The sequence below is a fragment of the Balaenoptera ricei genome, chromosome 20 (genome assembly GCF_028023285.1).
Source record: "Balaenoptera ricei isolate mBalRic1 chromosome 20, mBalRic1.hap2, whole genome shotgun sequence".
Taxonomy (NCBI): Eukaryota; Metazoa; Chordata; class Mammalia; order Artiodactyla; family Balaenopteridae; genus Balaenoptera; species Balaenoptera ricei.
The window spans coordinates 37,531,427-37,555,211 of NC_082658.1; the positions used below are offsets into that span (position 1 = coordinate 37,531,427).

General features: G+C 54.7%; 1 protein-coding gene across 8 annotated transcripts in view; it reads left to right on the plus strand.

The window, feature by feature from the left end:
• The window catches only part of MSI2 (musashi RNA binding protein 2), a 393,325-nt gene that overhangs the window by 343,258 nt on the left and 26,282 nt on the right, over window positions 1–23,785 (plus strand). For 4 of the 8 annotated variants that reach the window (XM_059908124.1, XM_059908125.1, XM_059908126.1 and 1 more), the window contains exon 11: window positions 18,882–18,944. In XM_059908124.1, the coding sequence (XP_059764107.1) occupies window positions 18,882–18,944 (63 nt within the window). Of the gene's footprint in view, window positions 1–3,513; window positions 4,967–18,881; window positions 18,945–22,370; window positions 22,421–23,785 lie in introns of those variants that run through there. The other 4 variants (XM_059908127.1, XM_059908128.1, XM_059908130.1 and 1 more) reach the window with 2 other exon arrangements.

Sequence of the window (23,785 nt, forward strand, 5' to 3'; positions counted from 1 at the left end):
GAAATGACCTACAGGTGCTAAGTTTCAGATCCACATGACGTTGTATCCAGCTCAGGATGCAGCCCAGTTTCTGATTAACTGAAGTATTTCACTGGTCCCGGGTCGTTGAGAGTGGCGTGTAGGGGGAAGGGAAAGAACCAAGACAGGAGCCCTCCCTTTTCTGAAACCTCTTCCAGGTTCTCTCTCCTTGGGGAGGGGACTGAACTTGGGGCCCAGGGTTTTCTGTCTCCCTGTGCCTCCCCAGCGTTCACGTGCCTTGCTGTCTAGACCTCACCTTCCTTCCTCCCCTCCTCCGGCTCCGGTGCCCTTCTGACATGTGTGTTGTTGGGTGTGCTCTTGGGTTTGGGTCTGCTCTCTGTCCTGAGTGATGGTGGCGGGGGGGTGGTTAGATTCTCCCCTCCCTCCATGTGGGCGTCAGAGACTCAAGGCAGAGCGCCCAGTGATACCCACTCACATGCCCAGGCTGCTCTAGCTCCCATGTAACTGGGAGGCCTGGGACCCCCAACCTGTGGGGCAGCGGGGGCCGTGGTCCTACAGGGATGGGGGAGGGGCGTGAAGGAAGTAATGTTTTATGGGGCTTGCTTCTCCCTAGAAGGGGGGAAGCCAGCCTTCCCCAGACCTGGAGTACAGCAAGAATGTGTCGGGGTGCTCGGGGGTGTCTGTGTTCTGAGGACAGCTGGGGGGTGTAGAAAAGATGCGAGGAGCAGAGTTCTGCCCTCCTGGTTCTGTGTCTTGGGAGAGGCCGCTAGGGAGCTGGGCTTCCACTCCTGGTTGGTCATCCTGCCAAACCCGGAGGCCTGAGCTGCGAGGCGGCAAGGCGAGCAGGACATGGCCCTGGGGGGATGGCGCTCTGAAGGCAGTGGAGGGCTGGGCGTGCGAGGGGCCGGTCCCACCTGTGCCTCAGACTGAGCTTCGAGTGGGGAAGGGTGTGTCGGGGGAGGTCAGCAGGCATGTGGGACACTGAGAGCCATGCTCTATGGGGGACAGATCCTCAATCATCAACAGAAGCCCTAGGCTCTTGTCCTGGCTGCCCATGACCATAGGCAGGTCACCCAGCATCTCGGGGCCTCTCTTTTGTCTTCTGGAAATGAGGGGTTTGGGCAGGATGGTGGCTGGGGTCCGTGCACCTTTCTGATTGCGGGGGAGGCGGAAGAGAACAGCAGGTACAGTAGCAGAAGTGCAGGTGGAGGGGGGTGAGTGGGGGGACTTGCCCACAAGTGTGTCCCCTGGGCCGGGTGGTTTCCCCACCAGGGTGGGCCCCTCAGCAAGCATCCTCAGCTGCCCCAGGGGAGCCCTCCGCACCGCTTCTCTGCTGCACGTGGCAGCTCAGGTGGCCACGGGCCTCTCCAAGCAGGACACCAGACACCACAAGCTGAGAAGCCAGCACTGGGCCAGGCACGGTCTGCACCTCCTCTAGATTTCCCCTCTACAGATGGGGACTCTGAAGCCTGGAGAGGTAGAAACCCTGTTCAAGGGGTCACAACCAGTAAGGGGCAGGGCCAGGATTGGGACCCAGGTGGCCTGGGTCTCAACGGCCATACCCCATCATCTTCCTAGCATCCGTCTGTCCAGTACGTCACACTAGCCACATGCAGCTACTAAGGTTTAAATTTAACTTAAGGAGAATTAAGTAAAATGGAAAATTCAGTTCCTCGGCCACACTAGCCACACTTCAGTTACTCAGCAGCCACGTGGCTAGTGGCTACTGTCTGTGCAGAATAGAAAACGTTTCCATCACCACATAGAGTTCTGTTGGATGGAGCTCTTCCAGAGCCTACATGAAGAGGTGTGTTATGATGAGGGGTGCTTGGTCCCCACACGCACATGCATGCGTGCACTGCCTCTCCTGGGGAGACCTTGTGTGTCACTGTCCCTGTTCTCCATTCCTTGCCTGTCCTGCTCAGCCCAGAAGCTGGTGGTAGTTTGGGGGAAGGCTTTCCTCTTCTTCCCTCCCCTACCTTCCTCCCCAGGGGATAAGAAGATGTGCAGGGTCACACCTCCTGGCTCGGTGAGAGTGCCTTGCTGCTCTGTGGGCTTGGTGCAGCCTACCTCCCTTCACAACCAGGTTGCCATTGCCCCCTCAGTGTAGCACTAGTCCCAGCAGACAGAGTTAGGGATCCTAACACAGTATAATTTGGAGGAGGGGTGACACAGTGGGCCCCTTGCTCAGGCCCCCGTCTCATCTGAGAACCTGCCCTCGGGGCCCCATGAGCCAGCCCAGGAAATATCTGGTTGAATTGTGTCTCAGGGACCTGCATCCTTGGGTCTGCCCTAGATAGACACGTATGCAGGATAGACAGGGATGCAAGAGTGACCAGCCGAGCCTGGGTAGGATGAGATGGGGTCCCCCAGGTGCCTAGCCCTTCACCACAAGCCAGGGCTTTGGGAACAGAGCCGGTGGGAGGGTGGTGGTAAAGGGACATGGAATGGGCTTGGGGTGACCCTGCCCCTGGAGGAGTGGCCTCCTGTGGAAAGGCAGCTCTGTCTGCTGTCCAGGAGCCTCCAGCAGCCGAGGACTCTAGCACACAGAGCCCAGGTAGGCCCCTGTGGTTTTCCAGACTCCTCCTGGAGCCTCGGCCTCAGGGGCAGGGAAGCTTTGCAGCATTCTGACGTGAGTCTCTTGCCCCGTGCCAGTAAAGAATGTCTTCAGTGGATCTGGCCAAGGGGGCTGGGGTGCAGAGGGGTGACCCAGGGGAGGGCAGCCCAACTCTGCCCTCTCCTCGCCCCTGTCAGGGTGGCTCCGCTGACCCCCTCCCCATGCCTGTGAGTCAGCGACGTCAGCACAGCTGGTCTCATCACCACCAAGCTGCCCTGGTGTCTTTTCTTCGTGGTCTTTCTTTTCCATGTTCTCAGTGGTGCCCACTTCACGCACTGCCCACCTCGTCTCTCTTGTGATGCGTGTACCTCCCGCACCCCTCCCAGCCCTTCCTGAATCCATCCTGTGGGGTGATGCGAGGTAGCTAAGAGCAGCGGAAGGACACCCCCGTCCTGGAGGGCTGCTGAGGTCTGCATCCTGTGTGTCCTCACCACACACCGAGTGTCCGGCGTCCCCCTGCAGGAAGGTGCCGCCTCTTCACCTGAGTTGGCCCTTTCTGTGAATCCCCGTCTCATCTGCTGGTGTCCCTGCTTTACCTGTGTGACCTGGGCTTGCTGCAGACCTTTCTGGTTGCACAGTTGGTGTTAAGAAATGCCTGTCTCTGCCCACCTTTAGGCTCCTATGAAAATAAAGGAGAGCTGCTCCAATAAAGGGGGCTATGGGCTTCAGATGACTATTAGAGTGGGGGGTAGTTCTCTTCCAGAAAGACTGAGTGGTGATCAGCCACCGTGGACGTGGCTCCTTCTTCCCAAGCCCAGATGGTCCTCCGCGTGCCCCTCACCCCCAGCCCAGCCCTCGTGGATCGGTGTGGGGACTGGACTTATTACGATCCTGAGCGGTGGTCTCCTCTCTTTTTCCCCCTCTGGACCCTCATTTCAGTTCAATCTGTTAATTTCTGTTCTTATTTCACTTTGCAGACTATTTGCCGATTTCACAAGACATAATTTTTATCAACTAGCTCTTAAGAGAGGCATAACAAATTGGGGTTTGCTACCATTACTAGAGAGAGGACCCAGTCCCTGCCGGGGCCACCCCACTGCTGTCAGTGCCCACTGAACACTGTCGTAGCTGCCTGTTGGAACGAATGTTCTTTTTCTCATTTGTAATTCTTGGAAAAGACTCCTGTCCTCAATGCTTCTCTCAGTTTTTTAAAAGCAATTTTATTCTCCAGTCCCCTCCCAGTTTGCTTCTCGTATGCACTGTGAACACCCACCCACGCATTCCACCTGCCACCCTCCCAGAATGTAATGGGGCCAGAGGGAAACTTCTCACAAACTTTGTAGAGCCTTCCTCAAGGGAATCTAATTATTTTAAATAATTAAATTATTTTAAATAATTACCAAATAGGCTTGTTGGGGCATTTCATGGGTGAGCTTTTAAGTGCTGGTGCCCACAGGGGTTGGGGATATGTGACTTGGAGCACCTATGTCCTATGGCGGACAGAACCAGAAGTGAACACACACACACACACACACACACACACACACACACACACACACACACACACACAGACTATTGTATAAATACTAATGTGAACGATCTAATCTGGTAGAAAAATTATATAAACATTATCTGGTTGTCTTTGTCTTTGGGGGCCAGTCCCTCAGTTGTTGTTGCTATAATAATACACATCTGTCTTCGGGAAGGGACAGTGGAGGCACCCAGGTGCTGCCACCACATCTCAGGCCCCGTGGGCACCGATCCACACTGGGTCCCTCTTTCCCTAGCACCTCTGCCCTCACCTCACTGCCTACTGGCCTTGCCTTCCCTGCTGGCATCAAGGGCCTCTTGGCCCACTGGGGTCAGAGGGCACGAACACAGAGGGTCTATCCTGATCAGGTCGGTACCCCCGATGGTCACCCCCAGAAGGGCTTCCTTTCCCAATGATCCTGAGCCGTCCACTTCCCCGCTCTCTTGGATTAACGAAGTACAGCTCAGTTGGGCCCTCAAGAGTCACCCCTTGTTCACGCTCAGGGTTTGTGAGAAGCGACCTGCGTGCTTCCGTCGGATGCATTCAGTCCCTCCTTTTGAATGTCAGTGTCCTTTAGACCCAACCTGTGCAGTTGTGTTCATCTCATTAAAGATGCTTGATGTAATCATTGGTTACTTTCCTTTTATTTTCCCTCGGGCTTTTTCATAAGTGCTATTTTTTCTTTTTAATCTGTATGGCTTTTTTTTCCTCTTTATTTTGTTCTGCTATGAATTGCTTTGCTTTGGTGAACTTGTCCTAGTATGCTTGCCTCACAGACGTTTTAGCCGTTGTGCATTTTCTTCATCTCTGTAAATAGTTCGTCTGTGCTTCTCCCTATTGCCGTTTTATTTTTACCCCTGTAAGCAACTGAGGTAGAAAAATAAATTGTTTACCACGGACATGCTGTGTGCTGCCGTCTCTTAGCCTGACAGTGTCCTGCTCTCGCTCCGGGGGAGGTGAACGCACTGAATAACTGGTACCAGTGACAGCCTAGTGCGGTTTCTGAAAGCATGCGCACTCCCCCTGGCTGCCGCCTGTCCCCAGCCCTCTCTGCTTCCTCGTGTCCCCTGCACTTGCTCGAGGTGGCCCTGTCCTTGAGCCGTGGCAGAGCGTTTGCATGCAGCAGCTGCTCGGTCCGCTCCCACGCCCCTTCCTCTGCCATCGCCCCCTGCCCTCAAGTGAAAATGCCACTGAACATCTGGAGCCCCTCGCATCTGTGCACCAGGTGTGTGTGAGCCCATGCACGCACTGTGCACACCTGCCCACATGTGGTTTGCACGTAGCTTGCTTTCCTAACTCCCCTGTATGGTGCAGGTCTGAGGAGGCACCTGTGTTGCTGGACATGAAGCTAGAAGGTCTCATTTCCAGGTGCCACTTGGCCACTTAGTAGCCATGTGACCTTGAGCAAGTGACTCTTAGCCCTCTGAGCCCTCGGGATTTTAATAGTGCCTAGTGAGTTAGGTTTTTAGAATTACCTAGGGTAATGTGTATATGTGAACATGCCTTATAAATTGGTGAATGCTATACAACTGGAAGTTTCAGAAACAGTGGGCATTGGTGGTCTTATTCTACCACTCTCCAGAGTGGTTTTCTCTTCCTCGTCACCCCCGATGAAGCTGCCTGCTGGTGGATCTACTTATCAGTGAAAGGAATGATTGAGAATCCCCAAGGGAGTTGCTGGGACTTCTTGCTTCACCCCTCCTCTTCCCTTCCTCCCTCCCCACGTACTGATCATCAGGCAGTGGATTAGGTACTAAATATCTGGACGTGAATAAGGCTAGCTCCTTCAGGATGCTCATGGTCCAGCTGAGGGAGAGAGCCAGTGATCAAACCCACTGAGCATCACGGGACAGGTGCTTAGCTAGAGAGAGGGAACCTCTCTCTGCTATAAGGGGACAAAGACAGGCTGCTGGTCCTGCCTGGGGTGACACCACTACTGGGTCTTACAAAGTCAAATAAAATTAGCTGGGTAAAGAAGAGAAGGAAGTGTATCCCAGGTAGAGAAATGACATGCTTAGGCACTGAATCAAGTATTTTTTTAAAAGAAAGAAAATGCAATATAATAATGCCTAGGCAAAATAAGAATTTGTTTTTTCTCTCCAATGTGAAAGAAGCCTGGATGTGGCTCCACAGTTATCAAGGGTCTGGGTTTCTTTTATCTTTGTGTCCTATTCTCTTCAATGTAAGACTCCATCTTATAGACTAAGAAGGCTGCTCAAGCTCCAGCCATTACGTACTCATCCCAGAAGAACACATCTCTTCCCTTTAATAACACTTCTTAGAAGTTACGTGTGGCACTCTGCTTAGATCCCGTTGGTCAGGCCTTAGTCACATGGCCACTTTTAGCTGCAAAGGAACCCCAGGAATGTCTTTATTCCTGGTAACCATGTGCCAGCTAAAAACAGGATTCTGGTATTAAGGAAGAAGAGTGAAATATTTATTAGGGGACACTTAGCAATCTCTGCCACAAACCTGAAAGGGGCTGCAGTGCAGGTCCCAGGGATTAAGAGCAGTTAATGGGGTGGGGGTGGGTCAGGGGAGACAAGGTTAGAAAGGGGGGCAGGTTCCAGAATTCACATTTGATCCACAAAACACATGAAAAACCCTTAGAGGATTTTAGGTAGAGGAGTGATGCGGTCAGATTTCCAAAGTGAGTCAGAAGGGGTTTGGAGAGGTGGTGGGGTGGTGGGGGGGGGGGTTCCAGTGAGGGACCCATGTGGATGAGTTCAAAAGAATGCTCCCCTCTTTCTGCACTGCCCCTCCTCCTCTCTGCCTCCTCCCCTCTGGGCTCTGTTCCTCTCCCCCTGCCTCAGGTTGGCTGTGGCCCTTTGGGGGTCTTTCAGCTCTACTGGGACAGCAGGGTTAATGCGGCCCCAACCGCCAAAGAAGTGAGCCACAGCCTTGGCTACTGAAGTGACCTCAGACACAGGGCCCTCGGGGCGGCCAGGAGAGTCAGGCTAGCATCCCTGGCTCGGTGCTCCCACGTCCCTCCTAGGATGATTGTGTGGGAACAGCCGGGTGGTACAGGTTCCAGGCAGGGAAACCCTGGGACTCTGGTTCTGGAAGTGCCAGTTTGTGCTTCTACCTCCTCAGTGATAGAAAACAGGTGCTGACATTGACTGATGGGGACTGGCTTCCCGGAGCACTGGCTAAGAATGGTCTTGAGGCCAAGTCTTAGCTCAGCAGAAAGGGAGCTGTGGTTAATTAGTGATGCCCGCATGGTTGCTGGATCCGGAACTCACAACTGCTCACCACGTATTTTGCCTTCCATGTTTCCAGTCTAATGATGAATGGTTCTCAGGTGCTGGTTGATTTTTGGTCCCTCTAAAAGATGATGATTCTGTTCCACACCGAGGGAGGAGGTGTGGTCTGAGGAGCGGTGCCATAGCTCAAGGTTATCCTGTTCTCTCTGGCGGAGAAGCTGCTGTAGCCCATCTTCAGTTGTGGCTCTGCAGTGTAACTTTCGGTCACATCGTCTAGTCTTTGAGCAAAGACCAAGTCTTAGTGGTCTGTCTTATCCTGAGGGCCGTGGCTTGAATGTGGAAAGCAGAGTGAAGAGAGCCCGAGTTTTTGGAAGGGGAAGGAGTTTGCCTTATGCCAGATGACTGGGGAAAGCAGCCACGGGCAAGGGGCTGCTTCCTGAGCCAGCTCACACCCACCTGTCCGTTCCGTCCGGTTTACGACATGTGTGAAGTGTTCAGACGTGCTGATAGCTGCCACGCCAAAGGCCTGGGGCCCTGCCTGGATGGATAACCTGGGCCACTGCGGGGAACGACTCCAGAGGCCTTCCGTCCACCCCCCCACCCAGCCCACCCACGTGGCAGAGACCCTCGCGCTCAGCCCCCACTCGGGAAACCTGTGCTCGTACTCCCACCAGAAAAAGTTATGCTTTTTCTGGTCAGGTTCTTGCAGAGAGAGGAACAGGCCTCCCTCCCAGCCTCTGTGACTCTGTCAGGGGAGGTGATTCCAGGGCCACTGTGGTGGAATCATAAAACCAGTGGCTTGGGATGACCCTTCACTCGGGTGTCTGTTTAAACCTCAGGACTTTCCCCTGCTTGAGTTTGTACGGGGCTCTTTCCTCACCCCCTACCCCAGAAATGCCCTCAGGGGGAACCCTGGTACACCCTGACGTGGTAGGTCCTCAGCCCTGCCGGTGCTGCCTGGCTCGGTGCTTCTGGCTGGGTTCCAGAACGGAGCCCACCCAGCGAGTGGTAGTGGGCTCCTTACTGGTAGGGGAGCCCATCTTGACATGCCAGGATGGGATGGTCGGCTTCCCGGGTCCGTTGACATGCCCACAGTCCCAGGCGCCCGCAGCTAGATGTTTCAGCACTCTAAACAGAAACGCTCCCTTGTAAAGGGAAGCCCCGCCTGATGTGGCAGCCCGCACACATCTGCTTCATCACCAGCCCTCTAACCTGCACCTCCCTCCAGCCCTGAGCTTCATCTCTAGGGATTACCCCCTTCACAGATTGGATCCACAGGCAGATTTGAAATCACAAGCCAGCTCTTCCTGTGGCCAGCCCACTCCCACGCCACCTGGCCCTGTGGGTACTGGGGGCTTATCCCTCATTTGAATATTAAAGTCAGGCTTAGTCAGGACAGTGTAGCCGCTGCTTTAAAAGAAAATGAGGAAGTAAAATTCAGCAGCACACCCCCGATTCTGGCATGAGCTGTGGATGGGCCGCCCTCCCACGCTCCTCCCGTCGCGTAGAAAATCAGGAGCTGACGCTATTCCCAGATGATGAAAGCAGAGCATGGTGCCTAATAGGCACTTAATAAATGTTTGCGGAAATGAATTGGAGCAGTCTGAATTGACGGGATTGCGGGTTTCACTTTCAATCAGGTTTCCATGCCTCTTGAAACTCCTCTGCATGAAAAAGGGAAACGTGACTCGGGGTGCCAAAGCCAGAGCCCCCGGTTCTCAGGAGGGAAGTCGGGAGACTGAGTTCTTGCCCCCAGCTTGCTGGGATAGTAAGGCCACCTCTGGGCCTCAGTTTCCCCATCTGTCCAATGGGGCTATTGATCTCCTTGTCTTATCCCCTTCCTCACAGGTTGTTGAGAGGGTCACTGACCAGGCATTAAAAAAACCAAAACAACAACAACAACAAATAATAGAGTGTGAGATTATAGGCAGATGGCAGTGCCAGGCCTGAGGGATGGGCAACTCATGCCTCCAGGACAACCAAGGACAAACCAGAAGGCCAAGATGGGCCCCCACTCCCTCCTTCTCCCCAGGCTGAAAAGACAGAGCAGAGTCCTACCCCGAGATGTCTTCCCTGAGTCCAGGTCAGCTTGGATCCCCTGCCTCAGAGAGACCCCAGCCAATGGGGTCACCGCCTGTGCTCCCTGTGCCTTCAGTTGGGGGTGGACCATGAGAGCGCATTCTCTGTAGTGTGCTGGACGGTGTCATCAGGACGTGCCCGGGGCTAGAATCTCTCTGGGCATTGGGAGGGGATCCTGAGTAAACGAGTGAGGCAGTCAGAGCCTGGAGGGGCGTCGCACAGGCAGCCAGATGTATCCCTACGTGGTCTGACGGGGGTGGGGAGGGGTGGCAGGGTTGGGGAGTCATTGAGTGCCTGGAAAGCTTTCAGGAAGGGGCACCATCTGAACTGGGTTTTGAGGTGCAAATAGAAATTTGCCATGCAGCCAATGAGGGAAGGGTACTCCATGTCCAGGGATTAGCAAGTGTAAGGGCCCAAAAGCATTACATGGCTTCCCTCCCTAGCATTCCTACCTCTGTTGAGGATTCCGTGGCCCCCATCTGGGCAGGTGCTGTCCTATTACCTGGGCCAGGACAGCTGGACAACAGACTTTAGCACTGAGAAGCTGACGCCACTTCTTCCCAGACCTAGGGAATCACGGGCAGACACTTTGTGGACCAGGGGCGCTGTCCCCACCGTTGCCTTAGGCTGTTGCCTGTCGGGGTCTCTGTGGATTGCACTGAGCTGGCCCAGTGGGCCCTGGGTGCTGGCTTCCTTTGCGGCCAAGAGCCTCGCCCAGATGCAGTCACCTAGAGGAGGACAGGAGAGCGAGAGTGCAGCTGCTGACCCCCCTCGAAGCCCTGCTGCCCTGCTCTGAGCCCGAGCAGGCCTCAAGGCAAGCCCGGTTTTGCAGCGGAGGGTGTGGGGTCTGTCCTGCATCTCTCTTGGTGGAGCTGCTTTAGGGCCTCTCCACACTCTCTTCGTCTGACCTCTGGCACCACCCTTGAACGAGCTAGGATTCAGGTAAGGCCTGGAGCAGGTAGAGCCCCCTCCTTGCCCGCCCTATTGTACTTATCCGTTCCTCCTCCACCCATTCGCAGCCCTGCCCCAGAAGCTGGGGACACAGTGACGAACCAGAGAGACATAGCCGTGCTTTATAGGGCACGTGCTGGGAACAGAGGAGAGAGCAGGATTCCACTGGGTGGAAGGACCCCCAGAGGCCCCTCTGGCTGAGCCCTTCCTAGAGGAGCTGGAAGGAACTGAACAAATCCAAGGGCAAAAGGGCAGGAGCGACCGCCAGCTCCGGGGTCTTCAGCCACCGCAGGCAGGCTCTCCCTGAGCCCCTGCGAGCCCCTCGCCTCCTGCCGTCACATTACCCACCTTGTACTTCAGATAAGACGTATCCTTATCACTCACAGGCAAATTATAAATGTTATCTATTAGAGCCCTTTGTATGTGAAATGTCATGTAAATTAATAGGATTTTAGAATAGGAAGGCTACGCTACTGTTATTACCCTGGGCAATAATAATAAAAATAGAAATAAAAGTTATTATTCCACTTACTGAGAGCTCACCCGGTGCCAGATAATGGTGCACCGGTGCCACCATCTCACTGAATTTCACAGCAGCCCGAAAAGGAGGTCATTAATCGCGCTTACAGAGGAGCAAAATGAGGCCAAGGGGGGGTTACATAACTCGTCTTGGGTGGCGCAGCTAGTGAGCGTGGGAGATGGGATTTTTGCCGCCTTGCTTTTAGCCATGTTGCGCACGGTTTCCTTTAACCTCTCTGGACCTGAGTCCTTCACCAAGTAACGTCTTCCTGGGGGCACTGCACTGAGGGCCCACCGAGATGGTCGGGGGAAGCCTCTTGGCCGTGCAAAGCGCCCCAGTGGCAGCTGCTCTTCTTACCATCAGTGTAACGATCATTTTCTCATCATCTCGTCTGCTTGAAAGGTGAGGAGACAAAGGAACAGAGAAGGTTCTACACTTCACCTTGTCACCTAAGGCTGACATGCAGTGGCGGGATCTGCCGGCTGTTCAAATTTTTAATGATTTCTGTACTGGTTGGTAAATAGCGGCTGCCTTGAGCCCCCAGAATGCCTCCCCCTCACCTCCCGGGGGTCTCCCCCAAGACCCCCTGACCATCCCATGGTCCACCAATCAGTGCCCAATTCAACACCTAAAAACAGCCTGTCTCAGGAGTCAAAAAGTGATGGACTCCGCATTTACAGGAGAGAGAGTTTGAGATCACAGATGTTAGTTTACTCACGGAGCTAGTGATGGGGCCAAGTTGGGAGCCTGGGATCTTAGGGTGCTCAAGACTTGAACGTTTGCTGTCCTGGTGCACAGAAGTGGGTGCTATAGGGCTGGTGCTTGGAATTGTGCAGAGCCCTTGCAAAGGCCTATAAAGAACGAAGCTGGGGAAAGTAGGCAAGGTGAGGAGGCCCAGGAGAGTTTAGGCCATTTAGATTTAAATGGCTCAGTGAGAGACCCTATGGGGAGGATGCAAAATGTTGACTCTTTAACTGGCAGTTGGACATCTGAAACTTTGAGAACAGGACGTGTAAAAAGCCATCTGCACAGCGAGCTCTAGAATGACCAATGGTCAGACCAGTGGCTTGTCCTGACACCCATTGGTGGTAGGTGGGAGAGTGTCTGCAAAGCAGAAATGGCAGTTTTATGAAGAGTGAGGGGAGGGGTGGTGCAGGAGAGAAGGAGAAACTCTCAGAATAGTTTGCTCATGTCTCCTTAGAAACTAAAGTCTGAAACGCCTTCACTTTGAAGGTCTTGGTCTTGGTCTCTGACAGGCTGACGTTTGTTCTGTGGGCAAGTGGGTGTCCCTGGGCTAGCCAGGACCACAAACTGCTGTCACAGAGCAGCGAAGGCTGGCTTTGGAGTGAACTCCCTGTGGCCACTCTCACCCTTGAAGTCTTGCTAGAGAGAGAGCAATGCGGAACAGAGTGTCCTCCTAGGGCCAGGAGCCAGGGCGGAGCACTTGTAATGTATCAGCCGTTCCTGATACTGGCCCTCTGGCCAGCACTGCAGAGAAACCTTGCCTTGTCCCCGAGGCCCCAGGTAGTCGGGCCAAAGCTGGAACTCTCTAGGGCCCAGAAAGGGAAGGATTTGCCTGCCCCCAGCTCGGTGGGTCCTGACTGAAAAGAATTTTGAGGGACCTGTGTCTTGGTCATGTGTACCAAGGGCCTAGCTTGGTGATTTTTTTTAACTGAATTGAAGTGGTAAGACCTTTAGGGGCTAGGTCAAGATCATAGCCATGGGAATGCCTCCATTCCCTTTCCTTTTGTTCGCTGGATCTTGGAGAAAAGCACTAGCTGGAGTGGCCACCCCTCCCCTCGACCGTCCTGCAAGGCTGAGCCTTCTGATCGCTGCTTCCCTCTCCAAGCAGGATTTGGTGTGGCCACACCCAGGTCTTGAGCTCAGCTATGAGAAGACCCTATAGTACACACAGTCAGGGGCCTGGCTACAAGCTAGGTGGGTCCAGGGTAGAGCCCCCCTTCTCACTGGCAGAGTGGCCAGAGCTCCCCTTTAGCCCAAAACCCTGCTTCTCGGTAGCCAGTTTTCTCTCCTTTCCGGGGAGTTGGTTTGTGTGCAGCCTGGTCCCACAACTGGAGACCCCTTTCCCATCAGGACTAGTGACTGGAAGCTCTGTGAGGGCAGAGAATGTGTGTGTTTAGTTCGCTGCTATGACCCCAGTGCTTAGAATAGTGCCTGGCACGTAGTAGGTGCTCAATAAATATTTATTGCGCGGATAAGGGGCTGAGAACGGGTCAGGAGTTACGGAGGCCTCTGATGTCGGTCCCTGCAGAAGTTCTAGGTGAGCAAGGGCACTGTGGGCCCCAGCTCTCTGTTGGGAGGTAATACGGCCCCCCTGGAGAAGGATGCTGGGCCAGAGTCCCCAGGGAGAGCTTTCTGCTTCCTGCCTCCCCAGGACCCCAGCAAGCAGTGCCTAAAGCCGTGTTCTCAGCTCCGGCCGTGCTTTGGGGAACACTGGAAGTTTCCTTGGTCCAGGCTGCACCCAGACATATCATCAGAATCTCTGGGGGCAGGGCCCAGGCATCAGAGGAAGAGGGAGGCAGGAGGAATTGCCTGGAGCAGCTGCAGGTGGATGACAGTGCCCACCCTCAGAGGGACCCTGGGCAGCTCTACACACCTCCTGGAGATTCAGGGTGTGCTGGGGAAGGGGTTGGAGAGTGCTTAGAGCAAGCACAATGTAGGAAAAATTGTCTTTCCTAATGGACCATTCGGGATGGTAGTGCACATTATAAGAGAGAGTTTTATAAAGATGCCCCTCAGAAATCACAGCCTGTCAGAGCCATAAGGAACCTCAGAATTCACTCATCGAAGGTCACAGAATTAAGTAGGGACCAAGCCAGAACTGTATCCCAGGCGGCATCTTCTCAAACCAGGAAGGGGAGAGGACGCAAAGTAAGAGGTCCATGACCTAATACCCCGCGGTGGACAGGACAGTGGAGCCCTTCAGTGTTTACTGAAAACCAAGGACACCCCAAGACTTCCTCTAAATCAAGGATTCTCTGCCCTTGATCCCACAGAGAATCCTGTGCATCTCTGCATGCATCAGAATTATCTGGAGGGCCTTTAAAAGATAGAGACAAAGGCGCTACCTGATTCTTTGTGTGCTAAAGCTCCCTCAGCCAGGCTAGAGACCCGCTGCTCTGAACGGAGACCCTGAAGTGGATCTCACAGGAGATGGTCGCAAGGATTAGATTCCCCACCGTGTTCTCAGGAGGGCCTTTCCTTCCACAAGGTTAGCGGGTGACAGACTATGCAGATGTGTGCCACCATTTAACCTTTTGCAATTTTTGAAAGCCTTTAAACCAAAGGTTCTCCCCCTCGGCTGCACCCTGGGGTCACCTGGGAAGCACTTAAAGGTCCCCCTGTCCAGGCTGCACCCTAAACCAGATAAATCCGAATCTCCAAGGGTGGGACCCAGGCCTCAGCATTTGTGAAAACTCCCCAAGTGGTCCAGCGAGCGGCCGGCGGTAAGGATAGTCCGCTAGACAGAGCAGGGCGCTCTTTCTTGTTGTTGCCTGGTACCCTTCACTGGGTTAATTATGCTCCTGGCCCACTCCTGAGGGCATTTGAGTTTGCTGCCCCCGGGCTGCAGGGTCACGGGAGTGGAGAGGCAGCTAAACATGCAGGCAGTGCTGCCTTTCAGCTCAGTTTACCCAGAGCACTGCCTCCCAGCCCTGGCTCTCCTCCACCTCCTTAGGGCATCTGACCATCATCATACCAGCTGATGCTCCGCCAGAGTCTAATGTGGGACAGACTCTGGGCTAGGTCCCAAGTGGGACATGGGACTCGGTCCCCTCCCTACAAGAATTTGCCACCCAGCAGCAGAAATCAGATGTGCACCTAAAAATAACTGTGCTTAGGTAAGACAAAAACTGGTAAGGGCCACAGAAGCAATAAAAAGTAGGTGTGGTGTCGTAGAAGCCTCCAAAAAACCAAAAGTGCCATTGACTTCTAATTGGCACTGAATTCTCACAGATCCAGAAAGTCCAGAAAAGCATCTCATTCACTGTCAGTGGGATGGCAACAGCTTTCACTTACTTGAGTTACTTACCCGAGAGGTGTGATAGTGCCACCCTCAGAGGCGCCACTTTCCAGTGACAGAGGGACTTGGGTTTGTCATCCTCTTACACCAGGAAGACAGGCTCTTGCAGGCTCAGAGCTGAAGGGATTTTAGAGGTCATCTGGCTTGACCTCCTTGCAGGAGACAGGAGTTGGTTACTCGGGGCACAGAGAAGTGAAACACGGTGCTTAAGTTATAAAGCAAGCCAGGGGCAGCTGAGGCTGGCGGCCAGCCTTTGATGCCAAACCCAGTGACCCTTCTTTTATTGCACTGGTGGGGCGAGGAACTCCAGACTGGTGAGATTGGGCCTTTAGGTCTGAATGACAGCTCCTAGGAGGCTTGGCACCTGCCCGTGCCTGGAATTCCTCCATTAGTGCTTCATTCTTTCGTACTGGGCAGCCTCTTTTTGAATGCAAGATTCTCTAACAGGAGGGCCATACTACCTTCCTAACACCTGAGTCGCCAGGTAGGCAACCTATAGCTCTCAAGTCCTGAGGTTTTATTAGCCAAACATTTTTCTCCTTGCTGCCTGATTTACTGCTAAGAAATGGGAGGTATTAAGCCACTGGGGTCACGCCAGCCAGCTTGGCCCGGTTGTTAGAGCTGAAAGGAGCGCATATTCTAATTTTGAGGTATGGAAATTTAGCTGCACTAAAATGACATCATGAAGTTGGGACATCCTGAAAGGTTCCAGACCACTGTTATCAGTAGGAATTCAGGCCTCCTGTGTGCTGATGACCATCTGACCATGTGGCCAACCACAGAGAAGGTGGAATAGCCCTGCATGAGGGAGAGCCCTGTCTTGAGGGCAGGGCTGAAGGCTGGACAGAGACCTGATGGGCCTCATCAGAATGAGAGCTAACACTTGTTGAAGCTTATTTCCTGGCAGGCATTCGTCTAAGCACTTTGCATCTATTAATCTCTGACTAATATCGTCATCTCTTTTATAAATGGAGACACCAAGGCACAGAAAGGTTAAGGCAGCACGCCCAAAGTCACTCAGCTAGTAAGTGGCTGAGCCAGGATTTGAACCGAGACAGGCTTCGTGTCTGTGCACTTGGCTATTGGGCTAACCTGCCTCACGAGGAGAAGCCTGGTTGTCCCCTTCACGCGTTGGCCAGACAGGCTGTGTTGAGGAGGGAGCCCTTCTCCGCATTCCCAGCAGCAGACGGGGGACGGTCATCTGGGCAGTGGGGTGCTAGGGTGGCCACGGGCACTCATGGACCAGGGGCTCTGCCACGGTTGCCTGGGCCTCAGCCCCAGCAAGAAGCCCTGAGCCCTGCCAGATCTGCCTAATTCCCTGCAGTCTTCCCCTGAATACCCGCTGCCAGGGCAGCCCAGACCCCCATCCCTTCAAAAATAAAATAAGAGGTTTCCCAAGGAGGGAGTCTGCCGCAGGTGACCCCTGGCTCCTGAGGGCCTGGTGAGAGATGCTGAGAACAGGACCAGGAGCCGAATCTGCGAGGCTCTCCCTGTTCTTCCAGCTCCTCCAGGTCCAGCCCTGGAAGCTCCTGGTCCTCAGGTCCCTCCTGCCATCCTGGAGACAGGCTGCACTCCATGGGAACAGCTTTAGGCCCATGACGGCCCCTGGCTACACACACACACACACACACACACACACACACACACACACACACACACACACCCACCCCTTTCCTGGATCTGTGCTCACGCATCCCCCACAAGCCCCGCCACCAAGGAGAGCCCATTGGCCTTAGAAATAGCATCAGGGGCTTAGCTGCCAGGTCATCTGGAGAACGTATTTGGGGTGACCAGTGAGGCTGGGCGGCCTACCAGGACAGGAGGGGGATGGCAGGGAGCTGGGGAAGTGGACCAAGAAGACAGCCCCGGGGCAGGATGCTGGGGCAGCGCTCTCTCCTCCCCCCTTAGGAGATTCCCAAGGAGGCCAGGCTGCGCGGGGGGAGGGGGGGGATAGCGGACTGTGTCGCCACAGAGGGGGTGCTGTGAGGGCTGTCTCTGCTGTTCTGGGCACACTGGGGTCTCCCCTCCCCTGCTCCCCACCCCCACACCTGTCACTCTGCTTAGCCCCGTTTTGATGGTTGAGTTTAAATTCAGCCCCTAGCAGTGTCTGCTGCCCAGTCTCCAGCAGGAGCCTTTATCTGAGATTAGGGATAATGGATTTTCTTTCTTGGATAAGGTTTTTTTTTTTCCTCCCTCTTTCCTCTCTCTTTCTCTCAGACTTTTTGTCCAAAATGCACTCAACTCCAGAAAAGAGAGGTTTTGTTAAAAGTCTTCTTATTGACTCAACTCCCCTCCCCCAGCTCTGTCCCCCCTCCCTTCTCCCCACCACCAGTTTTTTCATGCTTCCAAGGAAACCTGTTTCAAGTAAGAAGTGAGAGAGTACAAAAGAATAAGGACCTTCCTCCTGTCCCCGCCCTCTTCCTTCTCCCGCAGGGTCCCCTGAGCCCTGCTCCGGGCCTGCAGCAGAGCCTGGTGTAGAGTTGGGATGGGGAGAAATAACTTGACATCTTCCTTATTTTCCTTCAGCACTTTGCGCAAGCACCCACATCTTCAGAAATCTAGATCCTGCCTGGAAGAAATGGGGAGAGGACTTGGTGGGGGAGTCCCTTCCTTGGTCTTGGCAGGGGTCATTGCTGTGTACATTTATTTCACCTGGATCTTTCTTTTTCCCCCTTCAACAGCCCTATTACCATATTTAAATGCAAGTATGTCTCTTTTCATTGGCATTTGAAGTAGCTTAGCCTGACGTTTCTAGAATAGCTCCTTCCCTTTTGAACTTCTTTCCTCCCCAGTAGTTCTGTGTAGCTAGGGCAATAGTCTTAGAGTTTAGTGGGCTTCTAGTTTGCTGTGTTTGGGGGACGGCTCTCTCTCTCCTTTCTCTCCTCCCCTGCTCCCCGCCCTCCACGGTGCATGTTCCCTTACCCCCCTCGTCCTGTAGCAGTTCCTTACCTGGAAGGCTCAGTGGCCAACGCTGAGCCCCTCCGTTGGGCTGTTTGCTGCTGGCTTCTGGCACATCATTTAAAACCACAGTCACCGGACATGGGTCTTGGGATCGGGCCTCCAAGCGTCAGCTTGGAGGCAGATTGTTCCACGTGTGGGGAAGTGTGTCTGTGTGTGTCCCAGGGCGTGGCTGTGTGTGCACATGCTGTGGCCGAAAGAAGCCTGGGGGAGGGGACTTGCCCACCTCTTCCTTCACCTGGACACTCTGCGGCCACACTGGGTCACCTTGTCCTTCTGACGTTTAGTCCCACTGCTGGGACAGCCTTGCTGCCTGGTGCGTTGTCAGATCAAAACCCCCAGGAGACCCTTCAATGCCAACTTGATTGGGACGGTGGAGCTCAGACAGAAGAGCCAGATCTAAATCCCCATAACGTGCCTCCAGAGCCACAGGCCCACCCCACGTAGGTCTCTGCAGCCCCACGCTTCCTCCTCCAGCTGGACCCCCAGAATGCTTCACCCCTAGGCCTGGGGCTGTGATGTTGCTGACACTGAAGTCTGGAGTCAAGATGGCCAAGCAAGCCTGAGGCCTCAGGAGAACAGCTAGGCTTAAGCCGTCTCCTGGCCAAGGTGCCTGTAGTGTCAAGAGGCCATCCCCAGGGCCTCCTGCCTATGGCTCAGGGCTGACTGCTCCACAGGGACCCCTGCCTGTGACCGGGCCATGCTCGGCCCCCCAGCTCTGGACAAGCCCTGGGGAATCACCGAGGTGCCCGTGCAGGGGCCGCAGGGAGCTCGCCCTGCTCTCAAGAGAAGTTACTCCTAATCCTCTTCAATTATTTTGGTGTGCCGTCTAGAACCAGTTTCCCGGGTGACAAATGTGTGGGAATCAAACACACCTAAAGATGCTGTGCCTTCCAGAAGCCTGAGAGCCACAGATCCATGTCCCTCCTAAAGGCCGACCCACGGACATCCCTTCCCACCCCTGTCTTCTGTGTCGGGGCGGGGGACGTGGCCTGTGAGACGCGTCTGTCCGAGGCCCTTGCCAGGACCCCCGTTCACCCCCGCTCCTCTCTCTCTGCCAGGCTTCCCGGCAGCGGCTTATGGACCAGTGGCGGCGGCGGCGGTGGCGGCAGCACGAGGGTCAGGTAGGAAGGTGTGCGGGCCAGGCGGCTCCCAGGCATGGCCAGTGTGCAGGGGAAGGTAAAGGCCCTGTTGGATCCGTGTGGCTGCGTCTGCCCACCACTCTCACCACAGCCCGGAGGGTGGGGGGTGGGGGGGGGGCAGCCCCAGCGGGGGGTCAGTCGCGGGACCGCAAACCAAAGGTAGATGGTGATTCTCTCACTCAAAAGAGAAAAATGGATTTCTTTTGGACTTTGGACGGCCCCTTCACCTGACAGCCGGCTTCAGGGCACCCATGGGCATTTCCCTCCTTGGCTTTTGCTGGTTCACAAGGCCCCCTGCCTCGAGTCTCTGACCCAGCCAGAGAAGTTCTAGGTTGCGAAGGGAGACTCAGAGCCCATCCACGTGGTCCTGGCCTTGGAGCAACCCACCCCTTCGGCCCCTGCTGCACTTGGCAAGTGGGCTTGCTGATCCGGCTAAACCCCGAATCCCTGAGGGTCAAACGTGAGGCCAACCCTGACCCCAGGGAGTGAAGCTGCTCTTCCTGAAGCCCCCAGTCCATCCCAGACTCTCTTCTTAGCCGAGACCAGAGAGCTCCGAGACTCTAGCCGCCAAGGGAATTGGGGTGTTCCCTCCCATGAGGTTGCCCAGGTCATTTGGTCTCCAAATCCAACCTTTGAGGGGGTCTGGGACCCTTGGGGTGAGCTGGGAACCTTTCCCCAGCGGCACTGTGGGCTCAGGCTGGAGCTGGGCCGTTGTCCCTCTCCCCCAGGTGCCCTCTGCCTCCCTGAGCAAGCAGGGCTTCTGCTGTGTGCTCCCCATCCCCCAGGCCACCGAGAGGCCCCCCACCTCCTAAACCTGGGAGCCATGGTTTGCAGCTCTCCCCCAACACCCCGCGGCCAGGGCGCTGGAGCACCCAGGGGAGTTTAGTTTGATGTAACAGGGCTCTGAGGAGGGCGGGGGGAGGGAGGTGCTGCTGAGGGTACCAGGAAATGGGGCATTAAAAGCCCAGAGGGCAAACGCCAAAAAGACCCAAACCCTCGGTGGTAAGAGACTGGCACAGTGAGGCCCTTTGGAAATGTCAGTAAAAATCCGTTCCATGCAAACTGGCACTGCCTCAAGCTACAAAGGACCCACTCCCCTGAGCCACCCGCTGGGGGCTTGTTTGGAGAGGCCAGGGAATTCTCAGGGGGCTGCTGAGGGCGTTAGCCAGAGAGCTGGGCGGGGGCACCGGGCGCCTTTCCTCGGCTTCCGCCTGCCCAGCCAGCCTCCAAAGCTCCCACCGGCCCTCTGGCCAGTGTCTCTTGGCCCCCCTGCCCTGGGGGCGGGTTGCACAGCTGCCTAGTGTCTCCCTGTTCCATTTGGTTTTTTAACTTGAGAGCTTTTCGGTATCATTATAAATGAGCCTCTGTCCTACCTGTGCCTGGGGGAAGGGACGACAAAAAGAAAAATCTTGAGATTTTTGAGTGTTGTTGGTTGTTGTTTTCTCCGTTCAGTTTCTTTCTTATTGTAACTTGGATTATGAAACTAAACTTTAACCCAAAATTAACCCTGCCTCTCTCCCCACCCCCATTCTCCTTGACTTCATGGCAAGTTTAAAGGGCAGCATGGGGTTCTTTGAGAGTCTGAGAGTGGTCTCCCCATGGTCTCTGCCCCCTTCTGCCACCCCTGCCCTCTCACAGACCCCCAGAGCCAGGCGGGAGTCCCACCCATCCCCTCTAACTCCTAACCCCAAAAGTCAGAGCCATCTCCAACCACCCTTTTTTTTTTCAGGATCAGTGGTGTTTTATTTGTAGCCATTTCCATCAGGAGCCGAGTCTCCCACAGGCCATTCTAGGTCAGCCATGCTCATCACCGCACTGTTAGTGAATTCTCTTCAGGAGTGTGCTCCCAGACCCCCTGCCCATACCAGCCTGGGTTAGTGCAAGGAGTAAATCCTCAGCTCGGAGGTGCCCGCCCCAGGATGCAGGCTCAGCCAGGAAGCTATAGGGCACCCCCCGCCCCCAGTGCAGCCTGGGTGTGCCCGAGGGTGATGACCGGGCTGTGCCTGCCAAGGTCAGAACACTGCCCAGGCTGGAAGACACCTGCCCACGTGTAGACAGGGTAGCTCAGCCCCCACCCCCTACCCCCTTTGAACCTGGAGCAGGATTACAAGGCTGGGGAAGGAAGATCTCCACCTGTCTTTCTCTTAGTGCATTTTGACCTGTAAGCACTCTCCCCTTCCTCCCTCCCTCCCCCTAGAAAATGATCTGGACTCCAAGTCTGGCAGGATGGCCAGTTATTTACCTGTCATAGTGGCCCCTGGGATGTACGGGAGGGGCTGCACAGACTTATTTGGGTGTGTGAATCGGCCCAGGCCAGCAGGGGGGCTCACTGAGGGCTGATTGCCTGATTCTACCTTCACCGGCTCCTGCAATCCTGCCCCACCCATCCCAGCTCCTCCCCCGGGGATAGGGATGCTCCTTCAGCCCCCCAGCCCCCCCCCCCAAGCAGCCTCGGCTGTTGGGGGGCATTACAAGTTCAATGGCATTCTCTCACAGGGAGAAGCTGGTCTAGGGAGTCTGTGGAGTGCCGCCCTTGAGCTTGGTCCCCTGCTGAACCTGGCCGGGGACTCAGAACAGTGGGAAACAGGGCCTCTGCTCCCCAGGGGCTCTCAGGCTTGGCTTAGGAATCAGGTGGACTATGGAAGGCCCTCTTTGCACTTTCATTTTTGTCAAGCTCCACAGTTTTGTGTGGGTTTTCCCTTCCTTATTATGACGTGCCGGGGGAGCTTCCTGAGCGGAAGCGCCAGCCAGGGGCCGTGGGGTGGGAAGCAGCTTTGGTTTTGATGAGCTTGGCAACGGCATCCGTCAGGGCTACGGTGTCAGGGTAGGAGGGCCCTGGGCCTGGAGCTCTGCACCCACCTCAGCCGACTCCTCTGGGCCCGCCTGCCCCGGACCTGAGGTGGGCGGGCTCGGGTGACCCCCAGGGGGAGGTCCCGGCGACTCCTAGATGACTTCACTATCAGTGTCACTTTTCTTTTACCTTCACCCGGAAGTTTGAAACGTCATCTTTTCTTGTGCTCAGTCGAGACTTTGTTTGTTTATTTTGATCGTATCCATTCAGTTCCAGTGGCCCCATCATGCCCCTCCCCCAAAACCTAAATCAAGTTTGGAAAACGACTCCCCCGACAAGTGAGGGAAATGGTTCGAATCTCCAGGCTATTTGATTTCTGGGTGGCATCGTGGGTGGGTCCATGTATCAGTCTTAGGCCCCGGCCCCAGCCCATCCCCGGCCCCAGCCAGGACCCCTTACTGTGCTTTACACTTGCCAGCTTTGTTCCCATCTAGTGACATGAGCTCCTGACGGTGGTGGTGAGTGTGAGAGTCATGTTCTGTTGTCTTTTCTCTTGCTTGGTTGGGGCTGCGGTGAGAGTGTCTCTGAGGCATACTTTCCCGCCTCTCTTACACTAGGATCTGCACACCTCCTCTCAAACACTCTTCTGAGCACGCTCAGCGGGAAGGTTTGTCCACACCTATTAATCCTCTCTCAGTGTCCAGCTTCCTGTTAGTACCAGCTGGTTTGCATGTTTTTGCTTGTTCAGATGAAACAGTTCAAGAAACAAACTCATATCCAACTCTCGAGAAATGTCTTTTTTTGTACACTTTCGTTTTCGATTTTTTTTTTTTATTAGTTACAACTCCGAAACACCTGTTGTCCAGTAAAACATTTCACACCCCCTGCCTGTTCTTAGATTGTATGTCTCTGTGGGACTGAACTAAATGCATGCACTGTAGTAGATGTACTGGTAGCCGTAGCTGTAGTTGTAGAACATGCATTGTTGAGTTGATATTACAGGGCCTCGGACGGCTGGGCACAGCACGGCTGTCTGCAGGATAGCGTGGGGGCCAGGAAGAGAAGGGGCTCCGTATTTTCAATGTTGCCAAAGGGCTTGGATCCATGTTCCCACCATCAGCCACCACCACCTCCCCTCACACTCCCTGCTCCCCGAGTCCAGGACTGGGTCACCACCCTCAGCTCTAGCCTTCCCAACTGAGATCTCTCTTGATCGTGTCCAACTATAGTGAAAGAGAATGGAATCAGGGTTGGAAGGAGTCTTACAGTTCTTCCTTGTTCTTGTCTTCCTCCTATGATTCTTGAACAGATCAGGTCTTTTTTTACTTCTTAAGGCCTAGCAGCAAGGCTCCTCCAAGCCCGCTACTCCTTGAGTCCTTTGCCAGCTCACATCCAGCCCTTCAAGGATTCAGGTCCTTGTGGCAGCCCTGTCTACATGGTCGGAGGGGAAATGAAATATGATGGGGAAAGGGATTAAGATCTCAAGATCCTTAGTCTGCACACAGGGGATGCATTTGGTCTTAGTCAAGGTCGGCATTTGTTCTTACGGTTGGTGAAGGTAAAAGGAGAAAGGGTGGAGGGCAAGTGGGGTGAGAGAGGTGACATTCCTGCTGTGGAGATTACTGGCACAGCTTCATGAGGAGGGGAGGTAAGGGGAGGGGAGGGGAGTGGTGGAGAGGAAGGGGGCCTGTAATATCCGAAGAGGAGGCCACAGTTTGCCTGCATCTCCCCAGGAAGACTTCCCAGTCCTGCAGCCTCTGCCCTGGGTTCAGGGAGTGTGCAGTCAGCCATCTCTGGACACATTGTCTCCCCTCCATTTGTGGTGACAAATCATAAGACAGTGTAGAGGTCTCTTGGAGCTTTTGGAGGCATCCCTAACCTTCTTAAGTTGACGGAAGATGAAGCAGTAGTTGCCACCTGGGACCTGCTCCTAAAGCCAGGCTGGTGGGTGGCTGTGACCCAACGCTGCAGGACGCAGATGGGATCTGAACGTTCAGGGTGCAAGTTATCTATTATCAGAGGAGACAGAAGC